Here is a 12,085-nt window from a genome sequence, read left to right on the forward strand (position 1 = left end):
TGGGGTATTTTCATTCTCTCTGAAATCGAAATCGGAATGGTAATCTCTCTAACCAAATGGCTCGTTTCTATTTTCATTCCAGAGCTCAACTCCCTCTGACCAAATATGCCCGTAGAAAACTGCCATTGTTTAATGAAAGCAAACAGCATATTTGGCCAACAAGCACCCGCCACTTGCTCCTAGGTACGGTGCTTGTTTGCAACCAAACCAAAAGCAAATCCCCTCTCACATTTTTAAGTAACCATTAACCTGATATGGAAGCGAAATAAAGATCATATGATGCATAATAAGGTCATTAAACATCAATTTGCTTAAACAACTTCAACTACTTTAGTAATATTAGCTAAAGGCATTGTCATGACTGGGAATATAAAGCGATGTCATCTTGTCCTAAAGTAGCATGACTAATTATTACAATCCACTTCTAAAGAAATTGCATACAAAAGTATAAAAAGTCTCCCTGATATTAAAGCAGCATGAGTGAGAGCGAGAGAGTGAGAGAGAGAGAGAGAGAGAGAGAGAGAGAGAGACTCTTGGACTTAACCATGGTATTTTTGGAGGAGAGTTAGGGGAGATGGGACCCAAGAGACCAAAAATATCTCCCTAGGGACCGTTGGGTTGGGAAAACTGGACTTTCATAAGGGTGGAGGGGAACTCCACAGCCATATGTGGAGTTCATCCGAAGTTTGGGGCAGGAGGTAGAGCTATATGCCAAAAACAAGCACTAGTTCTTCTCAAACCTGCCTCGACTGGGGGCCGAAACTCTCCTTAGAGCCCAGCCTCATGAATTAATGTATGCAGAAAGCTAATGGCGAAGGAGTACTATTAGTTAAGGCATCTTACCTTTCTCTAGGTAAGGGATGAGATGGTTGGTTGCACTAAATTCTAACATGATTATTGGGTAAGGTTGGTAAGTGACCCATATTGGTGGGTGATAACAACTCACCAGAGTCATGAGGGTGTGTTAATTAGCCCATGCAAGGGCTAACATTATAGAACATGCATGCATGCTCCAGGGCTGGTCTTTGCCCTTGGATTTGGCTAAATTGGCCTCTACATCTAGAGGTATTTAGCAGAGGTTGAAGCAAGATAAGCCAACCTAAGGCTAACAATGGAAGAGACTCGACCATTAGACTTTAAAAAAAAAAATCACCATCTTGGCTCAAGCCCAGCTTGGGCTATGGGGTTAGAAGGGTTCTTGTGCTTGGCTTATGAGGAGCCAAGGTTGGTGACCCTTTTGGTCTTTGAAGATGCCACCCCACCCTGGGGCGTGATGATGCTTTAAGCCCATCCCAGGGCTAAAGCTTAATGAATACTGCCCAATTCGCATCAATGCACCTGAGACTTGGAGAGTTGTTCCCAACTTGAAAGTTTTTTTTTTTAGCCTCTGCGGGACTAAAAAAAGTTGGGTCCTTAAGATGCAAACTTGGGCATGCTTCAGAGATGGAAATATGTACGTGGACAGACAGACACATGAAAGGAGAATGACAAGAGAAAGGAAGTGCAGTGGACGATGAAAGGAAAAACCATGGTTAAGCCAAGGGTTGCTCCGGTGCCGTCGATGCAGTGAGGGGAGTAGGGATGAGTCTGTAGTGATGAGCTGTTGGAGTTGGCAGAGTTGGAGCTGCGAGAGCCATAGTCATGCCTGTTTTAGAGTAAAAACACACTGTTAAAGATATTAGTACCATATTTAATGGCATAATTAGCTTCAATAAAAATCAGTGGAAGAAACTAAATATCATATCTCTGCAACCCACTCACATAATTTTAAATAACAGAAAATGATTTCCCTAGCATCATCATCTATACATTTCAAAATTGAACAGCGTTGTAACAAGGTCGAAATTGTCATCTAATTCAAACATGATCAATGCTGATGACATTAGAAAATCAAGTAGATAAATGTTTAAAAATATATATAGTTTGAATATATATATATATATATATATATATATATATATATATATGTATATATATTTGTGCTATAGAACAGGAAATCAAATAAAATTAACGTTCAGTGTGATCCAGTCTATCTAAAAGCATGCAAACATAAAACAAAAGAATGTTCAGTAATGTACTTGTTCTTAATCAGCATGCACATAATTCATCACCCAGGTTAAGCTTCAAAGACCACTGTTATTCAAATAGTTAGCAAAGTATATAGGAAAAAACATGATTCGATTTTGATTATCTAGCCATCACATTGCTTATAGCTTACATTGTTAATTCTTGTAGATAGTTGGCTGATAATAATGCTCGGAAAATAAGACTTGTAATCACATTAAAAATTATTTGGATGTGATCTAAATTGTTCCATGAGGTGGGAGAATGACTAAGAAAAACATACTCAAGTAACATGAGATTGTGAAGTAACCTGCTTGAGCCGTGGGACTTGGTGCAAGGGACAAGGGCCCTCCATAGTGCTGCCCTGAGAACCCCGTCACTCCGGCCGTTGCGGTCGCTGCAGAGTACTGCAACATCTGTGGGTACTGCAAACCAAAGCCCTGACCATGAGCGTAGGCTGCGGCGCCTCCCCCCTGACTAAGCTCGAAGTATGGGTAGAAAGCAGTGGTTCCATTCACCAGCCCAGTTGTTGCTCCTCCATACAATGGATACTGAGCAGCTGCCCCTCCATACACATTGTAATAGCTCTGGTAATCACACTAGAAGAATTGTTAGTATAAAGCTTTGCTGCATTGTAGTCATGAATGTAGCATGGGCCAAGTTGTAGTAGGGGTTTGGGGTACAAGCCTTGCATTGGGATATATGAAGACTACCTTTGAATGGATGTGGAGAAGTTTCCAAAGGGCATTCAATTATATTTACCATATAGGAGTGATCTATGAGTAGTGCCTTTAGGAGAATGGGTTTGTAAGGATCCGTACGGATGTATATTTGGTCCCACATCGGCTACGTACTGGATAGATTTTGGATATAGGACCAAGAAACTCAAATAATATTTTTATTTGGCTAGCTTTTTTGGATAGATTAGGACAGAGTTTGTGAATTGGAGCTCTATTCGTGAATAACGGAGGACAAGAGAAGACAGGTGAGCCATCAATATTGGGAGACTAGTAGAAGAAACGCCAAAAGTCCAACTAAAGTTGTTCAATAACTGAGGCATGTTTGATATGCTTGCAAAGTATGGAAGAAGAAACATATCACATGGAAAAAGTTAAAAGGTACTTCTGTGGATCCTACAATAAAACTCTACACAGTGGCTTATTGAAAACGGTGCACAATTTCATCAAAGTAGAGTCACTAAAGCTTCTCTAGGGGAAATATGTTTCTCTATGGTTATTGTTGGTGAGTTTCACTGCAAGATAGGGAAGCAAAAGGTCCCACCTAACATAAACACACATTGGGAAGTGTTATCCATTGGAAAAATTTTACAAAGGTGTCGCGGTTATTACGTAAAATTTAGTTCTCTTACTCAACTATTGGAGTGATTAGGAGAAAAAGTTAAAGTTATATATATATATATATATATATTGAGCAGGTAGTGAAGCAGTCAGATCTCCCAACCCATGAAGGATGATGAGAGAGAAAGAGGGGGGATCTATTTCTTTTACTTTGGAGATCATAGTTGTGGTCCTCACACTTCCTAACGAGTAGAAAAGTTTTGTTAGAATAGCATTGTGCATTTGAATACCTATACAATATTAACAACACTTGGTGCATGACACGAAGCTAATGCTAGCTAGTTAATTTTAGGAGTGATTGCCTTCACAGTACTCTTCTTGGCCAGGATGAACATGGCCGGCCAACACTCTGCACTCACAGCTGGTGCAATATAAATAATGTTGTTGACGTGCTAACCTATCGTACAAGAAATAAAAATGTTTAAAAGAACAGAGGCTTCGTATATGGAAGAGGGAAAGAGACATCGTTTAATTTGGCCTCACGTCTGAAAGTTTCTCAGAAATTGTCTGCGCTTCTCATTGGAAAAAAAACAAAAACCATAGCATAGTTCTGAAAAGGATATATATAATAGAGTCATGGAGACGAAGCTTCTTCGTATCTATATGTTTGATAAAAAATATATTTATATGAGTGCAGAAACGGGGAAGTGGGACATACCGTTGGATAAGTGTACTCGGAGGAATATGGAGAATACCTGAAATTTTGCAGGAAAAAAAAACGAAAGATTAGAAACACATACGCTTGGCAGTTAATGTGCATGCATGGCATCAAATACATGCATGCACATCGATGTGAGGGGAAATAAAAGGGATCCATGATCATGTATCATGTGTGCGAAGTCTTGGTTGTGCGTGTGAGAGATAGAGAGATAGAGAGGGAGGGAGGGAGGGAGAGGGAGAGGGAATGGGGGGGTCATGGAACCCATACATAAAATATCAACTTGGATAAGAGGATGGAAAAAAGAAGCATGTGCAGTGAACAGTATTATCCTCTCTTTTTTCCAGAAGTAATGAAGCTGAAGTGAGACACTTCTCCCAAAATATTATCAATCAAGAAAAATACTGTGGAGTGAAGTTAATGTATTATCATCCATGCCATAACACTGTGCTTGATGCAATGCATCCATCCATGCATTATCAATGCCACTCTCTCTCTCTCTCTCTCTCTCTCTCTCTCTCTCTCTCTCTGTGTGTGTGTGTGTGTGTGTGCGCGCGCGTGAGAGAGAGAGAGAGAAGAAATGGCGCGCGTGAGAGAGAGAGAGAGAAGAAATGAAAGTAGAGAAAAAGATGGCAATGTGAGAGTCATGAAATGGATGCAACTATGCACATTCATGTGTCAGCTTTAGTAAGAGAATGAAAAAGAGGAGCATGTGGAGTGAATGGGATGCCATCTATACTATACATTCATGATACATCCATCACTCGACGCAATGCATGAAATGTTACCATGATCTATATGTGTAAATGAGAGAGAGAGAGAGAGAGAGAGAGAGAGAGAGAGAGAGAGAGAGAGAGAGAGAGAGAGCGAGGGAGTGCACCATGCATGCATGATCGTATGCCATGCATGCATGATCATATGCCATGCATGGGGCTAACTTTTGAGGGTCCAAGTGTTGGTGCACGTGCCTTTCATCTGACACTCGTTATATATGTAAGCTTCTTTACAGCTGCCCTTACCCATAGACATTATAAGGAATCCCTTGTTGGATAGCATAATGAGGGAAGGTGGCAGGCGATGGAAAAGCTGTTCCCATCCCACCTTGAAGCTGGCCTGCTTGAAAAGATTTCATTGCCCTAAAGCTTCTGTTTCCACCTGCAAGATAATATAACAATTACCACTAGGAGCAGCAAATTTTATTAACATAAGCATAGTAACCATGGTAACTTTCTATTTTATGGGCAAGAATCCATGAACAGACTAACCGTGTCATGACAGTCTTAGTACCTGCACCAATTAAGAAGTGGTGAGTACACTATTATGCAGAAAAAAAGAAAACATACACCATGTACTACCACTTGCAGTTTTAGTTATATTTTACTGACTAAAAAGAACGACTTCCTAGGTGTTATAACTAACTTGCACTTTTTCTCGAAAGGAATGGCATTCTTTTTGAGACCACTGTTCCATAATCATATCATCCTAGTCTTGTCTTCTGATGTTTCCTCAAGTTTCCAAACTTTTTACCCATTATCTTTACCAAAACAAATGAGATATTACTTGGAGATTTGCCAGGCCGTTGTGTCTTTCGGAGCATTCAAGCATTAGAGCTTTGATGCCGGATCCGATGTAATTGTAGTGATCCTTAAAACAATGGATAATTGATCAGCATTCTATGGATCCCATCCAAGTAATATTATTCTCTTACGGCAGAAGGATAGAATAAAGTAGTATGTGAAGAATGAAGTAAAACTCCTATTATTTCTATTGTTAAAGATGAGAAATGTTACTCCCAGCGCCATGGGATCTCAACCAAGCTGTAGATAGTCATCATTCAATATAGCAAAGAGGCAAACAAATATAAATGCTGCAGATGAGACCCTGAGAAGTTTGAATGACATCCAAAAAAACAACCAGGCAAAACACAAAAAGGAGTATATGTCAATAATAACTATTTACCATGGAGAGGTGTTGTTGGTCTAGATCTCTGAACCCCAAGAGAAGCAAGGTTACAGTTAGCCCTCCTTCCATCGATCACTGGTGCTGGATCTACACAAGCCCGCATCGCAGCCTCCGGCTCTCGAAATGTGACCTAATTTATAAGATGTTTAAGACAGAGAAAGAAAGAGTGAGATCAACCAATTCCTCCTCTCTTAATATCTCAAACACGGAATACAGTGAAAAATAATTAAATTTTACAGAAAAGTTCGAACTGTTATTAATTGATAAGCATAGATCCTGATTCCATGATGCACAAACCCCACCAACATCCTGCTTTGGTTCATATATACCTTGATATTTTGAAAAGACATCAGGCTAGGTAGATCAGAATAATAGAATCATAACCCAATTGCGGAAATAAACCAAGGAAGAATGATAATATGCGCATATAGTAAGGCTACATATGATCCATGCACCTAGGAAAAAATAATGAAAGGAGAGAACCAAAAAAAGGGAGATAAGAACTCACAAATCCATAGCCTTTGGATCTTCCAGTATTCTTATCAGTGATGACCACAGCCTCTAGGATCTCTCCAAACGGCTCAAAATATTTCCTCATGGTCTCTCTTTGGGTCTCCCAAGCCAGCCCCCCAACAAAGATCTTGGTGTAAGTGGTGTCTCCAAATTGGCCTGCCATGTTTGGTGGATTCATCTTCCCCTCCCAAGATCCTTCTCTTCTCCCTCTTATCTCCCCCACCACCCTCCTCTCTCCTTCTCCAATCCCAACTCTAAAGTTAATAGCTATTTGGTGATCAGGAGGCCTAGGCAACAAGTGATCCAGATGATGATAAGAAAAAAATCCAACCAAATATATAGAGAGTTTGCCAAAGCTTTTTCTCTGGATAGAGAGAGAGATGGAGAGAGAGGAGGGGGAGGGAAGAAAAGCTAAAGGTGGGAAAAGGGAAAGATTACACAGATAGTAGGACCTATTCCATTTTATACTACCCTTAAAACACTGCTGGTGATATTCATCACCTTCGTCCTATGGTCCAAGCATGGTGATAAAATATAATACAGCCCTGGCTGTGGCTGAATTGATCAATATGCCCTCGTCACCTTGAAGAATTTACATTGTTGACGAGAAGCTCGAGTTGAGAGGTTATCCATGGCGCTGTGGCAAAAACGGAACGGAAAATTGAATTGGGAGAGTGGAGACAAGAGGCAGTTGTTTTAATGTTGTATATAATATATCTAAGCTAAAGATTTGGAATAAGCCTAAGCTCTCGACCTTTTGTTAGGCATAAGATGGTTCTTATGAGTTAACAATATTGTCATAATTGTTTGGCGAGTTTTCTTGTAGATAAGATTCGAGTTAGGTCTTATCACAATAATATATATTGACGTTCAGACTTATTATGAGAGATGTTAGGGAACAGTGTTGTCTTTTCTAATGTCTCTCTTGATGTGTTAAGATAGGTAAAGACAGACAAGTTCTCACATAATTTATGAATTATGAAGCATCCCTGAGAGGGACATGCATGATGAAAATGATTCCTTCGATTCTACACAAAATTCATGTCATTGGCTATCATACCATGTCCAACATGTGTCGTAGCATAGAAGTTTGATAATTCTATTCAAACATGCATGCAATAAGTGAAGACTAAAGTTACTAGATTAGACATGATTTGTCATTTGAGCTCAACCATGGTAGTAAGATATATACTAGATTCTTACATCAAAAAAAAATATATATACTAGATTCCAATACAAGAGCAAAGGATGTACTTTTGGAGCTGTTCAATTTGCATTTATAATATTATTTTGATGGGTGTTAATTTGTTATCCTCTGTGACCCACTAGTATAGTTGTTTTGCTGGATAAGGGCACAAATTAGGTGTCTCTTCTAGACAAGTGCCACTGGTGTCATGGTTCACTTGTTACAGCTCATACTTGTTGGAGGGAGTGGCTGGCTCCATGAGCTATATCATGAAAGCTCACTGATACATGGTTAGTTTAGACTGACTTAGGAGCCCACTTGACATGCCTTAGGGCCTTGTCTACTGTGGTCTAATTTCTCACCTCTTTTATTATGAGAGTGCATACTTAAAGGCCATGAATACAAGCTTGACGTGGCACAAGAAACTATCAGCAAAAAAGTTCGTGGAAAAGTGATATATTTTCAGTGAAAGAAGATAACTACCAATAAAATAGGAGGAAAATGGGATGCCTGTGGAAAGAGAGTTGAAAATAATTTTCGGCAACTGCAAAGAACTAACTAAGTTGTAAGTAATCACAGATTAAGGCTTGGATTCATTATTTCCTTTTCTATTGAGTTCCCAAACATCCACTAGATAAGAGCTTAAAATGCATAAATAACAAATTTTCATTCATATCTATATTTATATGCTTTAATGCAAGAAATTCGAGTTTTTCCGACCATACTACTTGAATGGATGAGTTGAAAACACTTGTCAAACCAAAATGATCCCTTCTCCAAAATTCAACCCATGTTTAGTCATTTAGTCCTCTTGATCTCCCAAGTCCAATCTCAACTAAACTAGAGTAAGAGAGTGATGCAAGAAAACCGACCACTTTAGGACTTAAAGACTCTCAGAGCCTGCAAAAAAGGCTTCATTCATGAATCCAAATCCAAACCCAAAATTATTAGGATCTAAAGTCATTTAATTTTTATATCTAATTTAATTTATATTTATACTCATCAATTTTTTTTGCTAAAGCAGGTATTCATACATTACATGTATGAATACATCCAATAAAATCAGAAAACAAAAAATCGCAGAGTGCTCGAGGCAACTCTTCCTTCCCGACCCATAAGATACTTTCGGAATAGCTGGCCATATAGGTAATTACTCAATCCGCATCTCTATTAGCCTCTCTAAATACATATACTCATTATTTCTTCACTGATGGGGAGCAGTACTAGCTTTAGATAATCAATTTAAATACTTTCAAATTTTATATTTTTAAATCTAATAATCTATTTGTTGTTAAAGTTGGTTATGGACGTTGATTGGTTTGACGGCGGATTTTCCAACGGTTGGTGAGCTTATGATGAGAAAATTGTCGTCTAGCGAAGTTAGCCGGCTTCAGGTTTTAGCGGCTCTTGGTCTCGGCTAAAAACTGGGAACGGAGTTCGATAAGAGCCTAGCAGGGAAAGCCACTTTCCGAGTTGATGGCTGGGCTTGGCGTGGCTTAGCCATCAAGCGTATGTACAGTTGTACACTTTGCCCTCCTCTGATCAAGACCGTCAAATTGGTGAACCCTCTCAAGATCGAATGCAAAATTGAGCCGACCAGGTTAGTCTAGAGAACGGACCTTGTTTGGGCCACATTTGGGTCAAGAAATTTTCAATTGAATACGGCATACTGAGTTTCTACATGAGTCAAAGCTTTGATCTAACTTGAACCATGAGGAAGAGTTCTATTTGGATTGGATCGGATCAAAGACTAAACATGGAGTATTCTTGTTTTTAAGTGATTAATTTTCTCAGTTTTATTATGATGGAAGTTAGAATTTTTTTCTCCTACTAAGCTCAAAATGGGTCAAGTTGGGTAAAGCCAGTTTGAATTAAGCATGCAGAACATTACAAGTTATTGGTTAATTAGATTAGGTCTAGATGTACGAAGTGTTATTAAGGTTGTATGTTATTGTTTAAATTTGATCCAACCAAAACCGCGCCAAACTTGATAAATTGCCACCCTTGTTGATTAATATTCATCGAGATCACATATTTCAATCATTGCATTATTCGCTAGTTTTATGTGGCAAGGGTAACCAAATTCTAAGAGTACTCGACAAGGTTGGGGGTACTGGTCCGCTATGTCGCTTGGGTATCGAAGCGATGCAGGGTGTCTACACTGGGGGGTCAACTTAGATCTGAGCAAAATAATTGAATTCAGAGTTTGTTAGTTATAGCTAGAGCATGAAACCTATATGCGGCTGAAAGATAGTTTGGTAACTTCATATTGTAAATAGGTGATTACATGATTATTGATTACATGCCTTATGGAAACCTATGTTAGTAAAACTACTGGTAGTTTGGCCAAGTATTTATGGGGAAGTGACTAAATTATTATTTTTTATGGTTAAGTGATTAGTTTAAATGCAACTTGTTCAGAAATCAAAACTAAGATGGCTCAAGTAACATAAGCCTTTGAAATCTAAACAGAAGGCCAAATCTTTGGAAGGTTGCTAATAGACTTTTTGATACCATGGAATCATTCATTGGTACCTACATGCCTTCTCTGCTCATTTTTTCCCATTTAAGTCTCTCCACTCTCTCACATGTAGTCAAGGAACAGTTGTAACTAAAATAGTAGTGTGGTCTTCCTAAAAAAAAAATAGCAATGTGATGCAACCATCCCTCCATAGTATATATAGTTAAATGGAGGTGAACTAGCTTTGATCACCAATATGTTCCCTAGAAAATTTAGAAGGTCAGAAGCTAGTAGCCTAAGTTTCAAGAAATGTGTTAACAATCAAAATAAGACATCTATTTAATCGTACTCCATAAAATATTAGTAGCATGGGATTTTTTAAGATCAAAGAGTTGCGAAAAATTTTAGTTTGGAACATTTTTTTGCCACTTGGATTAGAAGCTTGGCGTCGGGCCCTCAAAAAATAAGATAAGTATAGGGTTAAAACAAAAAAAACTAGCCCCTCCAATCTTAAAAATAAAAAATATTTAAATTTAATTTTTTTAATTTAAAATTTTTGGACAGTTTTTCTTAGCTGACGAAGATTTAAAGTAATTTTAGCCGGGTTTTTTTTGGTACATGAAGTAATAAGCTGGTTTATTGTTATTTTTTGAGAATTAATAAGAGGCCTTTTTTTTTTTTCTTTTTCTTTTTCTGTGAACAACTAATTAAAGATATTTAATTTTGCTTTGGACAGCTGTCTCCAACTTGCACTTTGACTATAAAGCCGACAGCACGCAGCGGCGCTTCTGAGGACGGTGAGCAGAAGCAGTGGGTCCCACCCCAGATCAGCCGGCTTAAGACTTCCAGCCGTGGCTCGGCTCTCACCCTTCTCGGCTCAGCCGAAGTAAGACTCCCCGGTACGAAGCTTTTGGAGCCTCCAAATTCCCTTAATGATTCCTGTGGGTCTTTCCTATGTCCCAAACGAATACCACCGAAGTTTCGGACTGGATGGGGGCATGGCATCCGCAGGTTCTCTTGGATTCACGGTGAAGATTTAGGGCATCCTTTTGGTGCAGCGTTCAGGGAATGATACCTCAAAACAATTTGCCATTCTCCTAATGCATGCATGCACGCACGTAAACGTAATGACGCAGTTGTGTGTGCATGCATGATGTATATAAGTTGGAACTCAATTTTTGAATCAAGAAGAGAGGTGCGAATCAACCAACCCAAGTCTATGCATGCATGCATGCAGACATAATGATGCACTTGTGTGCATGCATGATGCATATAAGTTGGAACTCAAAATTTTTCAATGCATGAATTAAGGAGAAAGGTGCGGATCAACCAGCCTAAGTCTATGCAATGCACGCAATCATAATGATGCACTTGTGTGCATGCATGATGTATATAAGTTGGAACTCAAAATTTTTCAATGCATGGATTTAGGAGAAAGGTGCGAATTATCATGAGCACGATTCTTTCATGCTCACAATAGTCTTGAGTCTAAATCCAGGAGACAGGCTTGCTTGCAAGTTATAGAAGATTAGACCTCGTGACCCACCACAATTGTGAGGCTAAAATCTCGGTTGAATCAGTTGCTTGAAATGCACGCAGCAAGGCTGCTTGATATACAAGCAACCAGCTTTTGCCGTTCCTTTTGTGAACAATGTGTCGAAAGATACATATGCAAATATTTTTGGTTGGATTGAAAGCATGCCATCCATGGAGACTGATGCAAATTCTCACTTAAATCTATCTTTATAATGGGAAATCTTTTGGAACTCATGGCCAGGGAAGTCCTCTGTTGAGTATATACATGTGCTGTCGACGCCAAGATCCAGATCTTGAAAGGGCATATGTTAATATCCAAAATTCTCAACAGACATGAACAAGATTCA

The 12,085-nt window shown here is 39.0% G+C and overlaps 1 protein-coding gene across 2 annotated transcripts; it reads right to left on the reverse strand.

The window, feature by feature from the left end:
* Window positions 1–255: 255 nt before the first annotated feature.
* LOC103711065 (RNA-binding protein 24-like) lies at window positions 256–7,039 on the reverse strand. 2 transcript variants are annotated; one of them, XM_008797050.4, is made up of 6 exons: window positions 6,551–7,039; window positions 6,040–6,172; window positions 5,100–5,235; window positions 4,081–4,117; window positions 2,375–2,651; window positions 256–1,666 (listed from the first exon to the last, which is right to left on the reverse strand). In XM_008797050.4, the coding sequence occupies exons 1-6, from the start codon at window positions 6,731–6,733 to the stop codon at window positions 1,533–1,535; spliced, it is 900 nt and encodes a 299-aa protein (XP_008795272.2). In that variant the 5' UTR covers window positions 6,734–7,039; the 3' UTR covers window positions 256–1,532. The 2 variants fall into 2 exon arrangements, with proteins under 2 accessions (XP_008795272.2, XP_008795273.2); XM_008797051.4 differs by having other exon boundaries at window positions 256–1,645; window positions 6,551–7,029.
* Window positions 7,040–12,085: the final 5,046 nt, after the last annotated feature.

Source organism: Phoenix dactylifera, chromosome 10, assembly GCF_009389715.1.
Source record: "Phoenix dactylifera cultivar Barhee BC4 chromosome 10, palm_55x_up_171113_PBpolish2nd_filt_p, whole genome shotgun sequence".
NCBI classification, from domain to species: Eukaryota; Viridiplantae; Streptophyta; class Magnoliopsida; order Arecales; family Arecaceae; genus Phoenix; species Phoenix dactylifera.